Source organism: Somniosus microcephalus, chromosome 33 (genome assembly GCF_052327205.1).
Source record: "Somniosus microcephalus isolate GS21.2 chromosome 33, FLI_Smic_1.0, whole genome shotgun sequence".
Classification (NCBI taxonomy): Eukaryota; Metazoa; Chordata; class Chondrichthyes; order Squaliformes; family Somniosidae; genus Somniosus; species Somniosus microcephalus.
Genome location: NC_141019.1, coordinates 31,685,717 through 31,708,154, shown reverse-complemented (window position 1 = coordinate 31,708,154; position 22,438 = coordinate 31,685,717). Strand labels below are relative to the sequence as shown.

Below are 22,438 nucleotides of genomic sequence, written 5' to 3'. Positions count from 1 at the left end.
TTTGGCAACAAACAGTTTAAAGTATGTCCAAATTAAAAGGTTTCATTTGATGTCGTCTTATTAACCATCTCCTTCACATCCTGTGCTGGATTCTCTCCAATGGCTACATGCCCCTGCCGGAGAGGCTGGCTGCTTTCAATTAAAAATATCAGAGTACAAAGGACTGTCTCACACCCAGTGTATTGCCCTTGCAAAGTGCCACGTGAACAAAATTTAATTTGCCTGACTCATATTTCTAAACTTCAATTAAAAAAAATATGGATAACTACCAACACAATACAAAGAATGAAAGCAGACCCATCAGCAGGATTACCTACGTTAATTGAAGGGGGATCAGATTACCAGCAGTTTGGCACTTGCATTTCTCCAGTTTGAGTGTGGGCCACACAAATTGGTGGCACGTCATGCACAGAGGTGTGAGCCAGCACACATTGCCCCAGCCAGGGCTTTGGACTGGGTGGTTACATTTATTAGCTCAATTAACTTACAATGTAGGGCCCTGATAATACTGAGACTGCACTTTGTTCACAGCTTGAGAAAAGACATTCCTCCCGTCCCCTTGCATTCCAACACTTGCAAAGTCAACCTGATAAAAGGAGGCCTTCTGTACTGTAGACAACTGACAAGGACCCATTCCTCAGCAACAGCAGAAGAGTGGGCCAGTAATGCAACTCACACGAGAATTCTCAGACCTAAGCCTATCAACATGTTTGTTACACAAACTCAGAAGGGACAGGCGTTCTTGCTTGGCAGAAGGCTTTGGTTGGACTGCACATCAGGACATGTACCACACTATGGGGTGCGACTATTTATGCCCGGACAATCGAATAAAGATCAACCGCGATGGCAATGGACTGTTACTAAGAAAATCTATGTCACATTCAGAAACAGACTGTGAAGATTGTAAGAATGCAATAAAAGAAACTCTTTAATACTTGTGTCAGTAGTTTATTCTGTACATGTCAAGCTCAGGGGAAGCATAATCAAAACCCCCATGCACAGCATGGGAAAGGGTAGTAAACCTACAGTACATAGCAGTAGGGTCAAAGTGGTCAAACTTATACCAGTTCCTGGGAGGATGGTTGGAAGTAATGCAGATTACACGAGAGGTAAACTCAACATATGCACCTTTAACAGGTACCTTCATAGGGTAGCGGTCAGTGAGCCTAAGCAGGTCATCATAAGGCAGCCAGCCATAGAAGTCATCAAGAATTACACAGTACTGGCCACAGTAGCCATCCCACCAAGGGCCACGAGGTTTATAGTAAACATCATCATACAGAGAAGAGGCAAGTCTGGACTTGCCCACACCAGAGTCACCAAACATCACATATACATCAGTCTTAAAGTCTCTAGGAGGAATCAGTCCAGCCATCTGCACCCAGGCAGTCAGACCACGATAGTACTTGATATACATCAAGGGGTAGTCCTCAGCGCACCTCTTTAAATTCCCACGAGTATCCTTCAAGGATGTTACAACCTCTTCCAGGTCAGTGCGCTTTCCTTGGCCTTGCACCTCTCCAATCTCAAAAAAATCTCCAGCTTTAGAACAGTAAACCTTGTTCTCTTCATCAGTACCTCTGGCATGCTCAAAATGGGCCCGGGCAAGGAATCCTTTCACAAACATAAGTCGCACCTTCTTCCGAAGATTCACAAATCCCTGTAGGTGTAGGGTCCCATTTTCCCCAACCTCTTTCCCAACAATTCCATAGATGGTCCTAGACGGATCCATCAGGCCTTTAGCGGCCGCATACTCCTCATCAGTATAGTTATTCAGTGTAAAACACCCACCTCTTATGCGGGTTTGCTCTCCTGGCAGCCATCTTGTTAAAATGGTGCCTGGTGCCAAAGTGGGTGGGTAATACTAAGCCGCCCACCTGTGCACCACCTCTAGGGGGCGCACTTCTTCGCGCGCTCAGAATGACGATTAGATAGTATTTTTGTAGAGCAACCCTGAAAAAGCATACAAAATAAAACAGAAAATGCTTTATATACAGCAAATACCCAACTGCCTCCCTGCAGAAGTGTTACTGAAATTACAACAAGCAAGTGATTTGCTTAATGCTGCTGCAGAGCAAGACAGGGCTTTAGCTAGCTCTGCGGAACATACCTCTGTACAACAGGGGGGACAAAAGCCATGTAGCCTCAACTTTCAGCATGTCGTGATTGAGGATACACGGACAAAATTAAACATGGCTCCATACATCTTTAGAATCTCCCTAATTGTTTGATGAGGGAGCAAAGACAAAATCAGGACAAAATATTATGGTACATTATTCACAATTCAGTAGTATCAGCATAATTATACTTTAAAGCACTGAAGCTAGGCAGTTGAAGATGAACATGAGCCATCAGGACAGATAGTTTGAACCAGGACTTGGAAAAAAAAAATCTCTTAACTTCACATTTATTCTTTGTCTAACCCCCCAAATCAAAGCCATTCTGCTCACTTGCAGTTGCCAGATTGAGTGAAGCTACAAACCGGCAACTGTTCCACAGGCAAGTTAGAGAAGTGCGACTCCGAGGCCGATCAGAATGTCAGGCTTGTCCCTTGCGCCAGGCACCACCCAGAGCGTACATGGATAAGATGGAAGGTTAGCTTCTGCTTTGACTAAACATGTAAAGAGCATAAGAAATAGGAGCAGGATGAGGCCATTTGGCCCCTCGAGCCTGTTCCGCCATTCAATAAGATCATGGCTGATCATCGACCTCAACTCCACTTTCCCGTCCGATCCCCATATCCCTCGAGTCACTAGTTACAGCCTGCCAACCTGAAAATAACCCGTTTATTCCTACTCTCTGCTTTCTGTCCGTTAACCAATCCTCAATCCATGCTAGTATATTACCCCCAATCCCATGAGCCCTAATTTTGTTTAATAACCTCTTGTGTGGCACCTTATCGAATGCCTTCCGAAAATCCAAATACACCACATCCACTGGTTCCCCCTCATCTATTCTGCTAGTTACAACCTCAAAAAACTCCAACAGATTTGTCAAAGACAATTTCCCTTTCATAAATCCGCATTGACTCTGCCCAATCCTATTATTATTTTCTAAGTGCCCTGTTACCACGCCCTTAATAGATTCTAGCATTTTCCCTACTACCGAGGTCAGGCTAACTGGTCTGTAGTTCCCGGTTTTTTTCTCTCCCTCCTTTCTTAAATAGTGGGGTTACATTTGCTACCTTTCAATCCACGGGAACCGTTCTAGAATCTATGGAATTTTGGAAAATGACAACCAATGCATCCACTATCTCTATAGCCACCTCTTTCAAAGCCCTAGGATGTAGGCTATCAGGTCCAATGATTTTATCGGCTTTCAGTCCCATTAATTTCTCCAGTACTATTTTTTTTTTTTTTTTTTTATAATCAATACTAATATCTTTCAGTTCCTCGTTCTCGCTAGACCCTTGGTTCTCCACTGTTTCCGGGAATTTGTTTGCGTCTTCTTCCGTGAAGACAGACACAAAGTATTTGTTTAATTTCTCTGCCATTTTCCTATTCCCCATTATAATTTCTCCTGTCTCAGCCTGTAAGGGACCCGCATTTACTTTTGCTAATCTTTTCCTTTTTACATACCTATAGAAGCTTTTACTGTCTGTTTTTAATGTCTCTCACTAGTTTACTCTCATTCTATTTTCCCTTTCTTTCTTGGTCCTCCTTTGCTGAATTCTAAAGTCCTCCCAATCCTCAGGCTTACTACTCTTTTTGGCAACATTATAAGCCCCTTCCTTTGATCTAATACTATCTTTAACTTCTCGTTAGCCACAGTTGGACCACTTTTCCTGTGGGGTTTTTGTGCCTTAAAAGGAATGTATATTTATTGTAAATTATGTATTAATTCTTTAAATGCTTCTCTACTGTCTGATGTAGTTTCCCAATCTACTTTAGCCAACTCGCCCCTCATACCTACATAGTTTGCTTTGTTTAGATTTAAGACCCTAGTTTTGGATTTAACTAAATCACTTACAAACTTTATAAAATTCTATCATATTATTATCACTCTTTCCTAAAGGCCCCTTTACTACAAGGTTATTAATTAACCCTTTCTCATTGCACAATACTAGATCTAAAATAGCCTGTTCTAGTTGGTTTCTCAACATACTGATCTAGAAAACTATCTTGCATACATTCCATGCATTCGTCCTCCACACTATTACTGCAAATTTGGTTTGCCCAGTCTATATGTAGATTAAAGTCCCCCATGATTACTGTATTACCCTTGTTACATGCGCCTCTAATTTCCCGATTTATACTCTGCCCTACATTACAACTACTGCTTGGGGGCCTATAAACAACTCCCACCAATGTTTTCTGCCCCTTGCTGTTGCTTAGCTCCACCCAAATTGATTCTACTTCTTGATTTTCGGAGCCAAGATCCTTTCTCTCTACTATCTTTATCCCATCCTTTATGATCAGGACTACCCCTCCTCCTTTTCCATTTTGCCTATCTCTTCTAAAAGTTAAGTATCCTGGAATATTTAGTTCCCAACCTTGGCCACATTGCAACCACATCTCCGTAATGGCTATTAGATCAAACCTATTAATTTCTATCTGCGCTATTAATTCATCTATTTTGTTGCAAATGCGTCGTGCATTCAGATATAGTGCCTTTAGATTCGACTTATTTCTATTTTTCCTTGATGTCACCATAGTCACTGATACCTTATTACCTTTGTTGCTCTTTGTCCCTTCCTGACCCACTCTGCTTAATTTTACCCAAAACTCTACTTTGCTCTCGAGCCTTGAGATTTCTCTCTCTGCTTTTAAATTTACTCTTTCCAAAGAAATGGGTCTTGTGTAACTCCAAGCATGACTTGAGCCAATACTTTCATTACCACAGCAGCAACGGGGCTGAAGCTGAACCTGCGTTAAGAGTTTGAAATCAGTATGGCTGATCCTGCCGATTCCCCTATTGCAAATTAAAAGCTTAAAAAAGTTACCATCAAGTTTAAACTCTGATGATTGCGACAAGTGTTCCCTGTAAAAGTTATCTGTACAATAAAAAGGCTCTTTCAAATCAATTAACACATTTATTTTAAAAAGGGAGGAGACACCGAATTTCTCTCCTCCCCCTCCTCAATTCTCCCCCTCATTAAACAAGCCTAAAAACTGGCTGAACATTAATAGTAGCTGTAATTATGCAATATTAGTCTGGCATATCAAACTGTATATTATTATGAAGAAACAGCAAGCTCCGGACTAATTTCTAAAATTATTTCAACACTTGCACATATTTTTCAAGTTCTGGTTCTTACGCTCGAGTATAGCCACATAACCAGTGACTTCACGTCAAGGATGGGAGGGTTCAGTTAGTACAGCCCAAACGTCATCGAGTCTCATTGGCCGTGGCTTCAAGATAATCCATGCCGTCTGGCCGGTTTGCTCCATCCCGTCATACATTAGTGAAGGTAAATGGGCATTCTTCTTCTGCCTTACGTACCCATGTTGAGTTTTGATGAAAATAATCCGTGTGAAAGGTAATTTTTGACTAGCAGCTGGAGGGTACAACGGTCATGAGAGTGCAGAGTGGGGGGGGGGGGGGGGGAGGGTTCTACAAAAAGGCACTAGGATTTGCTCGAGGGTCTTTCTGGTTCCTAAATCGCACAGCTAGCCAAACTCCAAGAATCTGTGGGGTGGGGGGGGGGGGGGGGGGGGGGGGGAGAAAGAAAAAACACAAAAATGAAGAACAGTGTATGTATATGTTTTTCCTTACCCCTTCCATTCTTCCTCACACTGGTAAGTCATTACATAACACTCATGCACATAAAAAACCATGAATATCGACAGCGGAAGACAATATCGAAGAAAGAATATACAAAGAACAATGGACATCCCAGAGCAATTATATGACAGTAATCTGATCAATAGGTTCAGATCACATCATAAACTGCAGACACCAAATGACAGGATGTTATACCATTATAATCATTCCAGGGTATTTCTTGTGAATTTCAGAGGGCTGCTTTGATCATTAACAGCATTCAGTGCAGAAACTGACCTTCCAGGCCCTCATCATTGATGCCAAAGGGATTAAAAAATTGCAGCTGGTTAAGTCACAAATTTATTTTTAAAATTGCAGTCAATTATCAAGGAAATTGGATTGGTAAATGTTGTATTTCTCACTTCCTACAGCCTCTCAAGATTCCTCTTTATGGAGATCTCCCTTTGCTCATGGTTAGGCTCTGGAGCAAACCATTTCCAATGCTGACCACAGCCCTGCTCCAAGGTCTGGATCAGACTGGTGCTATTTACTTGCCTGCTGTCGTTATTGCTCAGGTTGAGGGGTGCCTCTCCAGTCTCTGTGCTGCCAGTCTCCACCTGGTCAGGATTGCTTTTGGTTTTTGCATTCTGATCGCGTGATCCCGGTTTGATCAGATGACCAATCACAAAATAAAAACAGAAAATGCTGGAAATACTCAGCAGGTCAGGCAGCATCTGTGGAGAGAGAAACAGAGTTAACGTTTCAGGTCATCGAAACGTTAACTCTGTTTCTCTCTCCACAGATGCTGCCTGACCTGCTGAGTATTTCCAGCATTTTCTGTTTTTATTTCAGATTTCCAGCATCCGCAGTATTCACAAAAAACTGGTTAGGAGACTACACACTATCAAACTACTAGTGATGCAAATATATAAAATACAATTTATTAATTAAAAATCTTTATTAATGTCCCCACATCATGAATCAAGTGGAAAATGTCAAAGAGCCAGATTTTCAGCATCCAGTTTATAGTTTAGAAATAGAGAAAACCCATTGGAAAAAAAAACCAAGATGGCCCAAGACAGGATTGCTGGTGGTCCTATCTGGCACTCGTGAGTGTTGGGATGTCACACCTAGAATAAAGAACTGCAATGGCTCAGTAGCACGGATAAGAAATCAATTATTACTTTTTAAAACTGCACCGCCACAAGATGGCTTGGAAGAGGCAAGTCCACCATTACCTTACAACACAACAAAGCTCACCTCAGTGAAGCTGAAGAAAAGTCCCACTCCGCCCAGGATCCTCAGCGCCTCGCCAGCATGCGTCAGCATGACGTTCCCACAGGTTTCACAACGGGTTTGTTTGCAGGGCTGCCAGAAAGTCAAGATGCACAGCATTTAAAAGGCAAACTTAAAACACTTTCACCAGGCGACAAGGATGACACACACACTCTTAATAAGGCAACATCTTTGTAGCGGTTACAATTTTTTCTGAACGTTGCATTTGTTCAATAACGACAGAATTCTCTCAAACATCAACTTGCTGCCTCCATTATATTTGGTTTGTGGACACTTCATTGAATAGCACAAGAGTGGAGGTTTACATAGAAAAGCTAGTTTTAACTTTATTGGTGGGGGGGGGGGGGGGGGGGGGGAAAAGAGGGGATTTGGGGAACTTGAATACCCACTTTTTGTCCATTTGGCTCAACATCTGCTCCCAGGCCACCATCAATGCCTCTGTAGCTGGTCACCAGGGATTGTCCCAAGGACGATTCACCTCTCCAACCTTCCCTCACCTCTCCACCACCACAAAAGAGTGAGATGTGACTCAAACCGGTACCCATCCCCAAACTGTGGTAGTGTCCCATTTATTTCTATTTCAAGTAAAGACTCAGGTGGATGAAGGAGAACACAAAATCAGATATTTCTGACAACAAATAGATTGGTGGGGTGCAATAAAGGTACATTTCCTGGACCGTCTATGGAGCAAGTATGTACCATGCCTAGTGCCTAATATTACTCCTCAATGCTGTCCAGGGAAGTCTTGCTTTGCTGATATCATGCATTTATACAACGTCAATGATCCAACAAATAGTTACTCACTGCTTTACACATTGAATAATCAGTCACATAGGTGGCACTATTCTCGGTATCATTCATAAATCGACAGCAATTCAGCTGGTGCTCTAGATCTTGTCTGGTGCCATTTGACATGCTGTTCCAGGTCACATTTAGCAGATGTTCCTAGGCAAGAACAAACAAACAATGTCACACAGCACACCGACTTCCGATACAGGTCGTTTTAGAAGTTTACTATGCTTGCGACCCTAAATGTAGCATCATTCCGAGTGCATGGGGCGGATTGCCAACGAGGTTAGCTACAAAGTTTGGACTTCAGTTCAAGGCCGAAGTGTTGGAGCAGCGAAGGCATTCTTTTCACAAATGCCCAGTCAGCTTTTTGTGGAAACTCATTTCAAGGGGGGGGGGGGGGGGGGGGGAAAAAGAGAAATGTGTGGCTTTGTGCATTTACAGCACTAACCTCAGCTCAATTTTGAGTTCTCACTCTGATTGGAGGATCAGGAGGGCAGAGCTGGGGGCAAGTGCTTTATCTGAGCACCGTGCCAGGAGTCGGAGCTCATTCATCTAGGCTGACATGCTAGTGCAGGACTGAGGGAGTGCTGCGTTGTTGGAGGTGCTGATTTCTGATAAGACATTAAACCAAAATCCATCTTTAACATTCAGGTGAACGTTAAAGATCCCATGGCACTAATGGAAGAAAAAAAGTACAGAACTCTCCCAGTGCCCTGGCAAACATTCCTCCTCCAAGCAAAGCCACTGAAAACAACTTAATCTTAAAAAGAATCCACCCCGTGTGCTGGAGAGAGACTGGCATACGCTGCTCTCCCTTCCATTAATAACTTTTGCCATGATCCCCATTAGTCTGGGTTGGATTCCAACTCTGGTCCTACAGATGAAAGGTAGACTGTCTAACACGCCGTGTGGCACAGAGGATCCTTTCTTCAGTGGTGGGGAAAGGATTGCTCTGCTAATTTCCCACCTTTAAAATAAGCAAGTTCCAACTCGGATCAGCTTTTTAAAATCGGTCTCACCACGTCTTTTGCTTTTTTTTTTTTAAAAAGTGGTTTTTTCCCCCCGCACAAGGGAGCAACAGCCATGGCTATAGCAAGTGTAGCTCGGCTCACGTTCAAAAGGGGTGAAATCTACCCAAAAATGTCCAATTGGCAAGTGCCTGTATTCCTATAGTAGATCTTTTATGACTGCCTTTGGGACCTGCACAAAAAAGGTTATAAAAGAGAGCATTTTATACAGGTTTCGCAATAAATAAAGGAGCCATTTAAATTTTTTTTAAAAAGCACACTTGGGAGACTGGGGCATACGAGAGTCTTAACCAGGCAGAGTGAATGACTGGCAAGGCAAAGTGGGGGTGCATTGTGATTAAATCCGTGGTAAACAAGCCGGCGTAATGTAATCAGTTATAGACTCAAGTGGCATTCATTGTTATTTCCTCGAGTACCTGTAAGATGTAATGATGAATTAAATATTCACATTTAGTTAACCAAAGTTACAATTTTAGTAACTTAGTACAAAATAAGCCTGCCTGCACAGATGCATTGCAAGGTTTGAATATTCAGACAACAAATTAGTCAAATTCACCAACAGATTAGGTGCAAGATATAATGCTTTCATGTAAATGGAGCCAGTCATTTGAAGTAGATATACAATAATCTCACATTTTCTCCCCTTACATTAAATAATCACATTGTGTGTGCACAGCTTCGTTCAAAAATGCATCACCCAGTCCTGAGCCAGGTCTCTGGGTTAATCCCTTGCATGTCACGAGTTAGCTGCTCTCAGGCAGGGCAGAGGCAAGGGTGCTACAACCGGCCTGTCTCTGGACTCGGAAGGGGTTTCTTAGCTTCTGTTTGACGCCTACTGAAAAATAATGCATGTAAATGTTACATAGGAACAAGAGGAGGCCATTTAGCCCCTCGAGCCTGTTCCGCCATTCAACGAGATCATGGCTGATCTGTGACCCAACTCCATATACCTGCCTTTGTCCCATATCCCTGAATACCTTTGGTTAACAAAAATCTATCAACCTCAGATTGAAAATTAATAATTGATCTAGCATCAATTGCTGTTTGCGGAAGAGAGTTCCAAACTTTCACCAGCCTGTGTGTGTAGAAGTGTTTCCTAATTTCACTCCCGAAAGGTCTGGCTCTAATTTTTAGACTGTGCCCGCTAGCCCTAGAATCCCCAACCAGCGGAAATAGTTTCTCTCTATCTGCCCTCTGTTGCCCTTAATATCTTGAAAACTTCGATCAAATCGCCCCTTAACCTTCTAAATTCCAGAGAATACAACCCTCGTTTGTGCAATCTCTCCTCGGAATCTGGAGGAGGACAAGAGTTGGTCACAGTTTCTGGAAGTAGTTCAAGAGGGGGGGGGGGGGGGCGGGGGGGTAAGAGAATAGTCCTACTGGCAGTCTCTATTCCAAAACAGTCTGCAGTGTATGGGGTGTAAACTTAGACCCATCTAGCAGTAAATGCAGACAGGAAAGTATCATTGGAAGGGTCAGAAAACAACATTGGGTGCTGCAAGAGCAGAAGATGCTGGAAACACTCAGCAGGTCAGGCAGCATCTGGCGAGAGGAAGGTAGGGACATGGTGTTCCAGAATGGCGAGTGCGTTGCCATCCCTGATTGTCCGTGTGTCGATGGAGGGGAGATTTATCAATCTGGAGCCAGTGTGGTGAGAGGGTGCTACATCTGGCATAGTGGTTAGCACTGTTGCCTCACAGCGCCAGAGACCCGGGTTCGAATCCGGCCTCGGGTGACTGTCTGTGTGGAGTTTGCACATTCTCCCCGTGTTTGCGTGGGTTTCCTCCGGGTGCTCCGGTTTCCTCCCACAGTCCAAAGATGTGCGGGTTAGGTTGATTGGCTATGATAAATTGACCCTTAGTGTTAGGGGGATTAAATACGCAGGGATAGGGTGGGATATGTGTTGGTGTAGGGGTTACGGGGATCGGGTGGGATATGTGTCGGTGCAGGCTCGATGGGCCGAAATGGCCTCTGTGATTCTGTGTGAAGTGGAAGCCCATTTGTTACCATTTGGGATCTTCAATAAACACCGAGGTGAAAAGGGGGAATCGTGTTGTCTATACAAGAGCTGGCTGGCAGCGGCTCCGTGTCCATGCTCGGATCTGGGTATGTCTGGGTATGCAAGGCTACGGACCAAGAGCAGGGAAGTGGGATTAGGCGGGATAGCTCTTTTTTGATCGGTGCAGACACGATGGGCCTAATGGCCTCCTTCTGTGCTGTGAATTTCTATGATTCTATAATGCTTCAGGCCAACACTGAATCTTGTGCTTAGAACACCACATCAAGAAAAAAAAATACTCCTTTATCCAAAAAAAGCACCGTCCATTTAAAACAATTTTTAAAAAGTAGGAAATAGATCACTGTGCTCATGCTCCTGGGGAAACAAAAAGGATATTCTAGGTTGAGCAGTAGGCACATGGGATTGAGGCCTGGACTTGCTGAGCTTCCTACATTATATTCATCATTTGCACAACCGCAACAAGCCAGGCCTTCGCAAAGGGCAACCATAATACTCAACACGTTTATAGTAACACGTAGCAAGTGAATCTTACCTGTTGACTTCGGTTGAGTGCCAGGCATGAGCAGGAGACTCCAAACTGAATCACAAAGACCAGGAATAAAATAACCATGTACTGGAGTGAAAGCAAAGTCAAGGAAACAACAAGGAGGGAGAATGAATAGAAATCAAATCACTGCTGAAAGATTTCAGATCATCACTGGAACAACTCATTAATGCTATAAATATATAAAAATACTCAAAAGTCCATTTCTAATATTTCATGCGAGTAATTTTCTGCTTATGAAGTGAATGGACCACTTGTCTATTGCTTTCATCTCGTGTCTACATCAAGTACTCTCAGGTAAGATAGAGCACAGATTAAATTTCGACAGTACCTCCCAAACCTGCAACCTTCAGCAGCACCTCCCAAACCCGCGACCTCTTCCACCTAGAAGGACAAGGGCAGCGGGCGCGTGGGAACACCACCACCTCCAAGTTACACACCATCCTGACTTGGAAATATATCGGCCGTTCCTTCATCGTCGCTGGGTCAAAATCCTGGAACTCCCTCCCTAACAGCACTGCGGGAGCACCTTCACCACACGGACTGCAGCGGTTCAAGGCGGCGGCTCACCACCACCTTCTCAAGGGGCAACTAGGGATGGGCAATAAATGCCGGCCTTGCCAGTGACGCCCACATCCCAGGAACGAATTTTAAAAAAAATGCAGAGCAAAGGCTTTCCATTCCCTATTGTTCCAACAATGTGCCTTAAACCCAAACCTCAGAAGAAATGCACTAAAGCTCCCCAAGAACTGGACTGGCACTGCCCCAATCCATTACAGACAGCACAAGAGGCTTTAATGTGAAGTGACACTGTGGTACACCCAGCACACCTCGGAGTCCTTCCCTTAAAACCATTTAAGAACATAAGAAATAGGAGTCGGCCATTCGGCCCCTCGAGCCTGCTCCGCCATTCAATAGGATCATGGCTGATCTTCGACCTCAACTCCACTTTCCTGCACTATCCCCATATCCCTTAATATCCAAAAATCTATCGCTCTCTGTCTTGAATATACTCAATGACTGAGCCTCCACAGCCCCCTGGGTAGAGAATTCCAAAGATTCACCACCCTCTGAGTGAAGAAATTTCTCCTCATCAGTCCTAAATGGCCAACCCCTTATTCTGAGACTGTGACCCCTGGTTCTAGACTCCCCAGCCAGGGGCAACATCCTCCCAGCATCTACCCTGTCAAGCCCTGTAAGAATTTTGTATGTTTCAATGAGATCACCTCTCATTCTTCTAAACACTAGAGAATATAGGCCTAGTCTACTAAATCTCTCCTCATAGGACAATCCCTCCATCCCAGGAATCAGTCTGGTGAACCTTCGTTGCACTCCCTCTATGGCAAGTATATCCTTCCTTAGGTAAGGAGACCAAAACTGTACACAATACTCCAGGTGTGGTCTCACCAGGGCCCTATATAATTGCAGCAAGACATCTTTACTCTTATACTCAAATCCTCTTGTAATAAAGGCCAACATACCATTTGCTTTGCTAATTGCTTGCTGTACCTGCATGTTAACTTTCAGTGATTCATGTACAAGGACACCCAGGTCCCTCTGAACACCAACATTTCCCAATCTCTCACCATTTAAAAAACTCTGCTTTTCTATTTTTCCTACCAAAGTGGAGAACTTCACATTTCTCCACATTATATTCCATTTGCCATATTCTTGCCCACTCACTTAGCCTGTCTATATCCTCTGCATCCTCCTCACAACTTACATTCCCACCCAGCTTTGTATCATTAGCAAACTTTGATCTATTACATTTAGTCCCCTCATCCAAATCATTAATATAGATTGTGAATAGCTGAGGCCCAAGCACTGATCCTTGCGGTACCCCACTAGTTACAGCCCGACAACCCGAAAATGACCCGTTTATTCCTACTCTCTGCTTTCTGTCCGTTAACCAATCCATGCGAGTATATTACCCCCAATCCCATGAGCCCTAGTTTTGTTTAATAACCTCTTGTGTGGCACCTTATCGAATGCCTTCTGAAAATCCAAATACACCACATCCACTGGTTCCCCCTCATCTATTCTGCTAGTTACAACCTCAAAAAACAGATTCATCAAACACGATTTCCCTTTCATAAATCCATGTCGACTCTGCCCAATCCTATTATTATTTTCGAAGTGCCCTGTTACCACGTCCTTAATAATAGATTCCAGCATTTTCCTACTACTGAGGTCAGGCTAACGTAGTTCCCCGTTCTCTCTCCCTCCTTTCTTAAAATAATGGGTTACATTTGCTACCTTCCAATCCGCGGGAACCGTTCTAGAAGCTATGGAATTTTGGATGATGAGAACCAATGCATCTACTATACCCACAGGTAATTTAATATCTGCTCATGCATTCCATTAGATAAACTGGTCCCTTGAACATGTCCCCATCATCAATATAGGTGCAGTTTTATCACCGGGTTTTAGTGTAATTGTATCAACACATTAGAGGAGAAGTTGCATTTAAACAAATACACATGAACGTTGAGCAGTGCAGGCAATCACCTCAAACTGCTCCAGCCAGTGCAGCTCAAAATACTCTCCGTACACAGGTTTGGAAGGACACCGCGTACAGTATGAAAGTTTCACCCATCTCCTGCACGGCACCCAAATCCTAGCAACAAAACTAGGATGGCGTCCATAACACCACAGACGTGCTCTGTTCCAGGGAATGTCTTTAATACCGAGAGAAGGTCTCAGACAAGGACTTAAGAAACATGACAGTTGCTGCTCAGTTTATTTACACAGCATGTGACTCAAAGGCTGCTCCCGTCATTGAGCATGGGATTACTGGTGTCAAAGTAATCAGCCCGATGTTCAAGTTGAATACAACTGCGGGTTTCTTTGGCAGAATGGTTTAAAGCAAGCGTCAGTACGATTCTTTACAGTTACTCTTTAAAAGGATGATCTTTGTTTTTTCCTTTTGTCACAGAAACTCAAAGATTGCGTTCCTAATCGCAGTCACAGCTCTGCGGGGGAAGCACTGTGCACAGGCCAGGCATTGCCACACAGGCCAGAGAATCTCCGTGGGTCACTTTTACTAACCTTCCAGTGGGCAGTTTCACAGTGGCATCAAAGACCTAGGAGTAGGACATCAACCGATTTGGCTACAAATGAAACTAGAATAACCTACTGCAGAGAAGGGGGGGAAAAAGAAAATGAGAGCGAGAGAGAGCCCAAGAACGCCACAGATGTTGGGGGAGCGTGCGCGAGAGGGCACAACGGTCGTACTGAATTTGTTTCGAAGACCGAAGAAACCTAGGAAAGGATACAAAGAACAGCATGACCTGATGGTGATTGACTGCTCCGATAAGTCCGACAACAGCAATGAGAAGCAGGAACACTCCCACGGCAATGACTCCGCCAATGACGTTTATACTGGAAACAATGCCATAACTTTTGCCCCATGCTGCTACGCCGATAAGTAACAGTCCGACAAGCTGCAAGAAAAAGGGGAAAAGAAGGAGAATAAATTTCAAGTCCAGCCATTAGCAATCCACATTACTTTGGAATAGTGCTAGCAGATTGAGAAAGAAGGGACGAACAAATGCCTCGTGTCCCCAGGACTTCCCAAAGCACTGTAAACCATGACCAACTTTTTGCAGTGGTAGACAAACCAGGGGAGAGCAGGGTGGCATCACAACCGAGCATGTTCCACCAGACAGCTGCACAACACTTTTCAGCAGGGGTCACTGGCCTGTGAGTAAGAGCTCCCTAATCTGAGCTCCACCGAGGCCAATTGTGCCCCAACCACCAGCAACTCAGCACAGAACCAGTAAACGAATCAAAGATCTCCCTGGTCTGTATGGTCCAGTTCTAACTGAGGCACCAAGGGAGGTTTCCCCAGGCCCCTTTAATATTTAACTGCATCGCGGTCAATCTAGTTTGCGGTTATGTGCAGCTGAACCAGACGCCCTGTAGTTCTTTTACCGAGCTTTTCAGTCACCTCTCCTTTACATATGATTATCTGTGAGGCTCCTTGGGACGTTTATGTTAAAGGCGCCATATAAATGCAAACTGTTGTGACACCAAAGCAAAAATACCACCCTTTGCATCTGCTTAGTCACGTAGCTGACAGACTGGCTGGAGCAAAGTTCAAAGATCACCATATTGCATCAACTGATTAGGCAAAGGTTAATGTCTCACAAGTAGTTCGATAACATTCAAACCGAACCAGTGTTAGAATTGCTTTAGCATGTGTTAGAGACCTATCCTAAAAGTAGTCATTCATTGGTAAATAGACCTTCTGTCCTTTTCGGATTATTTTTTCCAAAACTTCTCTCAACATAAATATGTAAACTCTCCTACCCATATTCACGCGCCCCCCCCCCCGCCCCCTTGTCATCTCCAGTGGCCTCTACTCCCATGGTCTTCATCACAGACAAGGCCATCTCTGACCACTTCCTTGACCCCTCACCACCCACATCCTCTTACCGCCTTCCAACCCCACTTCCTGGTGTCGCCCCCCCCCCCCCACAAACTCTCCCCAACACCCAAAGTCACTTACAACTGCCAACTAAATCCCAACTGCCCATCTTCCGATTAGGCACTTTACCGTCTTCCGGACTCAATATCGAGTTCAACAATTTCAGCTCATAACCTCGGCCCCTATTATATTTTTTATGCACACCTTTGGTTTGTGACTTTTCCTTTTCTCTCTCCCACATGGCAGCTGTCTTTCATTCTGCCAGCACATTCCACACTTCATCTAGAGCCGTCTTTTGTCTCTTTACTAGTCCTATTACCATCTCGTCTCGAATATCTCTTCACCTCCCAGACCTTCCCTTTTGTTCTTTCATCCCCTCCCCCATTTCCCAGCCCACAAACTGGCCTTTTAATCGGTTTCATTTCCTGCTTTTTTCTCAGTTCTGAAGAAGGGTTTCGACCTGAAACATTAACTCGGTTTCTCTCTCCACAGATGCTGCCTGGCCTGCTGAATATTTCCAGCATTTCCTGTTCTTATTTCAGATTTCGAGCATCTGCAGTATTTTGCTTTTGTATTAAGGCCACTTGAATGCTGGTTTCCAGTTACAAATGATTCACCCGGCTTCAGACTGGTTCTGGAGGTCTGGGAGCATTCAAAGGCAGTCCCCTTCATACGGATATCGCAACAAGTCGCGCTGTTACCAAACTGCTCGTGTGTGCATATTAAGACAACTGTAACAATTTGGCACCGTGATCAGTCCTCTGGCTTCTTCAAGATCACAACAGCCACCAGGGCGTCTCCGTGGGTACAGAACTCATGGTTCAAAAAAAAATGCAGAAATCATTGAATGTACCCAATTCGAAAGCATTCCCTAGAATGTACAGCACAGAAACAGGCCATTCGGCCCAACTGGTCCATGCTAGCGTTTGTGCTCCACACGAGCCTTCTCCCACCCCTCCATCTCACCCCTCTATTCCTTTCTCCCTCGTGTACTTATCCAGCTTTTCTCAAAAGAGAAAAAAGGAGTGATCAAAAGATGAGATATGAAGTATACACCAACTTTGAATAGTGTTGTGTCTGTTTATAATAAGACACAGACTGCAGGAGAATGGTACAACAGGTGGCTCACACAGGAACTGATCTGTACAGATTACTACTCAGTGCTATATACAGGTGTGGTCACTGCCAGTACTGCAGTATACATGAGCTGTAAAAGATAGTTCCCCCCCTTAAAAAGGTATATACATTACAAATAGGAAACCCATGTTCTAGTTTCCATGCTGCTTAATTCACTAACATTGTCACCCGTTTTATCCTGGTAATTGCCTGCAATATGTGTGCTTTGCAATGCAGTAATTTGATATTATATCGGCTAGTCGTCTTCTCAGTTACTGCTCAATTCTATTGACCAAGTTTTATATAATTTTTCTAAATTCTGATAACCTGACTCGAGAGAGCCGGCACAGGCTCGACGGGTCGCCTTCCGTGCTGTACCCGTTCTATGAGTGTCGAGCCCTGCGATGTCATTTTCACACAATTATGCAGCCGTTTGGTGTGAAAAGGAAGCAGTCAGCGACAATGCTCCACAGCTTCCTCTCGAGAGGATGCAATCACAACAGGGGTTAGTCAAAATGTTTGGAGCAACTTCACCACCAAATGGCATCTCTTGAATCTTTCAGTTCACGTCAAGATCATAACAGCCACCAGAACTTCTCAATGGACACAGAACTTTTGACTTTGGATTTTAAAAAAAAAAAAGAGATCTTTGAATGTATCCAACTCCACAATTCCAAACACAGAGAGGAAGGTATCTTTCCCTGATCAGGTCTTCCAATTTTCCAAGGGAAAAGCTGGGCTAGACCTAAGCATCCAAGAGGGCGTTACCAATACCAGTCCTAACATTATGCTGTCACTATCAAAATAGCAGACAAAGATTTGAAGCAACATTTGGCCTAACCGTCCAAATGCAAAAAGCTGTAATCAATACAGGAAACTCTCGATTTACCAGCACCTAAATAACCGGAAATCTCTGTTAACCGGCAAAATTCAGGAGTAGGTTCAGGTAAGTTTCACTTCATATTAGTGGCTGTTCCTGGATCTGTGGCTGTGTAACTGGGGTTCCTGCACCTGTTGCTATGCAACAGGGACGCTTGGTCTGTGGCCGGGGTTCCTGCACTTGTTGCCATGCAACAGGGAAGCCTGGATTTGTTGCTGTGTACGGGGCTCTCGTACCTTTTACTATACCTCTCTGTAATCTGGACTTTTTGATAAACCGGCACCACGCCGGTCCCGGATAAAAAAAAAGAGTTTCCTGTATGTAGACTACAGGACAGATACTATAGCAAAATACTGCAGATGCTGGAAATCCAAAATAACAACAGAAAACGCTGGAAAAACTCAGGCCAGGAAACATCCGTGGAGAGAGAAACAGAGTTAACGTTTCAGGTCGAAACCCTTCTTCAGAACTGAGAAAAAAAAGCAGGAAATGAAACAGAAGGCCAGATACTATAATGGGTATAGAATGAGATGGACCAGAGCACATCATAAGGCTCAGTTTACCAATTATTTTTAACTTCCCTATTTTAAACACAGACTGCAAACACCACATTCAGAATACAGTCAGAAAGCTACAGTTCAACTTAAACTACTGGGTGCTGGAGATTCCAGTTGGGCCTGGAGGTCAAACAAACCATTAACTATTTGCACACCATTAGCACGGCTGGAAGCAGGAACCCTTTTACTAAAACAATAGCAAAATACTGCGGATGCTTGGAAAATCTGAAATAACAGAAAAAGCTGGAAAAACTCAGCAGGCCAGGCAACATCCGTGGAGAGAGAAACAGAGTTAACGTTTCAGGTCGAAACCCTTCTTCAGAACCCTTTTACTAACAGTATGAAAATGTACTCGGTTCCTCCAAAGCTCCAAACATACCATCCTATACACCCTTTGGTGTCCTCACTAAGCCTAATTAGCATTGTTGCATCAACAGTGACTGTTGGCAAGCTATCCAGCCACAGGAAGCATCACAGTCAAGACCCCTCACCTGGTATCCACTTCTCAACTTTCAACAGGGGTCACTGGATAGTGATCAGGGAGCTGATTTTTTTGCCCCTCCCACTGCCCCAGCTAAGACTAGCTAACTCAGCACAGACCAGGGACAGTACCTTCAGCTAACAACTCACTGAATAAACGTCCTAAGAGCCAGGTTTCAGTGTAAAAACAACACTACTTTACTGCTTTAGAACAGCCTTTGAACCATGTAGGTTGTCAGCAGATAAGGCACCAACTACCTCATCATGTTGACTATTGACAGAGTTGTAAATCAAATGGATACTAAAAAGCTACCTTCTCGATAATCGCCACAAACTGTAACTATGCAATGCATCAAATACTGCAGCCAAACAGCAGACGCACTGACCCATATATATATTAAAAATGTGCGCACAGCAAGCTCCCACAAACAGCAACGTGATAATGACCAGATAATCTGTTTGTGTGATGTTGATTGAGGGATAAATATTGGCCCCAGGACACCAGGGATAACTCCCCTGCTCCTCTTCAAAATAGTGTAATGGGATCTTTTACATCCACCTGAGAGCAGACAGGCCTCAGTTTAACTTCTCATCTGATAAGACAGCACTTCCGACAATGCAGCACTCCCTCAGCACTTGCACTGGAGTGTCAGCCTAGAGTTTTGTGCTCAAGTCTCTGGAGTGGGACTTGAACCCACGACCTTCTGACTCGGAGGCGAGAGTGCTGCTCACTGAGCCACAACTGATTAGAAAAACAAGCTTCTAATTCAAAATGATTGCACTCACGGATACTCTTATTGATCCCTACATTGCAACAGTGACTACCCTTCAAAAGTGAAGCTCAGCGTAAGCTCGAGAAACAGCACCTCATCTTTCGATTAGGCACTTTACAGCCTTCTGGACTCAACATAGGAGTTCAACAATTTCAGATCATAACCTCGGCCCCTATCATATATATATATTTTTTATCCACACCTTTTGTTCTGGTCTTCTCTCCCACAGGGCAGCTGTCTTTCATTCTGCCAGCACAATTTACACTTCATCTCGAGCCATCCTTTGTTTAACCTGTCCCATTACCATCTTTTGCCTTGAATATCTCTTAATGTCTCTTAACCTCGCCTGCCTTTTATCCCATCACAGACCTTCCCTTTTGCTCTTGCATCCCCCTCCTCCCTTTCCCAGCCCCTACACTTGCTTAAAAACCTGTTCCATTCCCTGCTTTTTTCCAGTTCTAACGAAGGGTCATCGACCTGAAACGTTGACTCTGTTTCACTCTTCTGCTGCTTGACCTGCTGAGTTTCTCCAGCATTTTGTTTTTATTTCTTTTTGCTTCAAAAGTATTTCATCGGCTGTAAAGCGCTTTGGGACGTCCCGAAGTGGTGAAAGGTGCTGGAGAAATGCAAGTTGTTGTAGGTCAGCTGCTTTGGGGCAGTGCGCGCTGCGCATGCTCCGAGTCTCGGGCCGGGATTGTTCGGTACAACCGCGGCCTCAGTCACCGAGAGCCCGCACCGACCCTCGGTCTCTGGTCCCCCGCTCGCTTCACTTACTATGTACACCACATTTAACGCGATGAGTGCATTCTTCGAACAGGTAAAGCCACCGCAAACCATCCTTGCCGCGATCTGTGTCCACACTATCGCTCTCAATCAATGAGCCGCCGCTTTCCCTCAGGGCCCAGCCACAACCCCCGCCCCAATCCGTCCCACCCCTCGCAGCTCATTGGTGCCGTGTCCCCACCGTCACCGGCCAGTCCAGCTGCTCATTGGTTCACTCCTCTGTCAGTCACCGAGCCGCCGCTTTCCCTCAGGGCCCAGCTACAACCCCCGCCCCGCCCCTCGCAGCTCATTGGTGCAACGTCTCCACCGTCACCGGCCAGTCCAGCTCCTCATTGGTTCACTCCTCTGTCAATCACTCAGTCTGTCAGCGAGCTGCCGCTTTTCCTCAGGGCTCAGCTGCAACCGCCGTCCCACCCCTCGCAGCTCATTGGTGTCGCGTTTCTACCGTCACCGGCTAATCCATCTCTTCATTGGTTCAATCCTCTGTCAGTCAGCGAGCCCCCGCTTTCCCTCAGGGCCCAGCTGCAACCGCCGCCCAAATCCACCCCGCCCCTCGCAACTCATTGGTGCCGCGTCTCCACCGTCACCGGCAAGTCCAGCTCCTCATTGGGTCACTCCTCTGTCAGTCACTCTAGGCACGCAACAAATCTTGCCTTTGTCCCGCCTTTAAATATAACTTCCTTCGCTGATTGGTCGATGAACGGAGGATCAGTACAATGACGTCTGCGGGACTGATTTTACGGTTTTGTGGAAACACAATCCCTGGAGGATGTCCCTTAACGTGGCTTCTCATTGGTTGGCCTGACTGTCAATCAAACTGCCGTCGGCGGGTGAGATTGCGTCAACACCGGCTCGCCATTTAATAAATGGTGTGGATGAGACGGCAAAATAAGTTCTCTTAGAAGGGAAGTATTTTTTTTTATATAAAGGTTTCATTAACTTAAATGACTCGACTCAGCTATGATGACGGGGCTTGCCCCAAACATTAAGCTTTTTTTTTTCCAACTGCTGTCCAATGCCTATCATTACAGGGAAAACACCACAAATATTTTCTGAAGCAGCGTTCTCTCCCGCCCCGCCACAAACATTTCAGAGAGTGCTAGTCCACCCACCTTTTGAGAGTTTGGCAGAAAACTAGCTTAAATTAAAATTAGTACCTGCCTCATGTAAGGGCTCTTCTCTAGAAAAGAGAAGGCTGAGGGCCGACCTGATCGAGGTCTTTAAAGATAATGAAAGGGTTTGATCGGGTAGATGTGGAGAAAACGTTTCCACTTGTGGGGGAGACCAAAACCAGAGGCCATAAGTACAAAATAACAACAGAAAAGGCTGGAAAAACTCAGCAGGCCAGGCAACATCCGTGGAGAGAGAAACAGAGTCAATGTTTCAGGTCTATGACCCTTCGTCAGAACTTGGCCATAAGTACAAGATGGTCACCAATAAATCCAATGGGGAATTCAGGAGAAACTCCTTTACCCAGAGAGTGGTGAGAATGTGGAACTCGCCACCACTGGGAGTGGTTGAGGCGAATAGCATTCTTGCATTTAAGGAGAAGCTGGATAAACACATGAGGGAGAAAGGAATAGAAGGATGTGGTGATGGGGTGAGATGAAGAGGGGTGGGAGGAGGCTCGCATGGAACATAAACACTGGCATGGACCAGTTGGGCCGAATGGCCTGATTCTGTGCTGCTCATTTTATGTAGTTCTTTGTAAATATCCCCAAATATAACCCCAGTTGACAAATATCTGATATTGCTGTGTGTCAAGCCCTGCACATGGCGGTAAATGTGAGTACCTGCTGTTTTTAAAATTAGTTTGCACCCAAGGCATGTTCCAATAGAAAGATTGACAGTAAAGTGGCAAGACCCTGGGCTGAACAGCTTTTGCTGTTCATTAAATTGTAAGAAAATTTTGACTACCTAAAAGTTGGTAACCCCAGCAAAAATACTGAGCTAGACTAAAGAAGGAACTGTAAGAAGTCACACAACACCAGGTTATAGTCCAACAGTTTTATTTGAAATCACAAGCTTTCGGAGCGC

General features: G+C 44.6%; 2 protein-coding genes across 3 annotated transcripts in view; one reads left to right on the top strand and one right to left on the bottom strand.

The window, feature by feature from the left end:
- The window catches only part of cdk4 (cyclin dependent kinase 4), a 215,855-nt gene extending 214,923 nt beyond the window's left edge, over positions 1–932 (top strand). For both annotated transcript variants that reach the window (XM_085972933.1, XM_085972935.1), the window contains exon 6: positions 532–932. In XM_085972933.1, the coding sequence (XP_085829059.1) occupies positions 532–898 (367 nt within the window). In that variant the 3' untranslated portion in view covers positions 899–932. The remainder of the gene's footprint in view (positions 1–531) is intronic.
- Positions 928–20,539, bottom strand: LOC147097100 (tetraspanin-31-like). The gene is made up of 6 exons (XM_085972939.1): positions 20,393–20,539; positions 14,659–14,826; positions 11,372–11,452; positions 7,804–7,944; positions 6,964–7,071; positions 928–5,628 (listed from the first exon to the last, which is right to left on the bottom strand). Exons 1-6 carry the CDS (start codon positions 20,453–20,455, stop codon positions 5,554–5,556), a joined length of 636 nt encoding a protein of 211 aa, XP_085829065.1. The 5' UTR covers positions 20,456–20,539; the 3' UTR covers positions 928–5,553.
- Positions 20,540–22,438: the final 1,899 nt, after the last annotated feature.

Bases quoted from the DNA above. Each gene is read 5' to 3' on its own strand.
- LOC147097100 (XM_085972939.1), bottom strand. From the start codon at position 20,455: ATGGTTTGCGGTGGCTTTACCTGTTCGAAGAATGCACTCATCGCGTTA. The intron at 11,453-14,658 runs GTATCCTTTCCT...CTTTCACTCCAG, and splicing joins ATCAGGTCATGCTGTTCTTT to TACATGGTTATTTTATTCCT. The intron at 5,629-6,963 runs GTGAGCTTTGTT...CCCACCCCACAG, and splicing joins TTTTCTTCAGCTTCACTGAG to ATTCTTGGAGTTTGGCTAGC.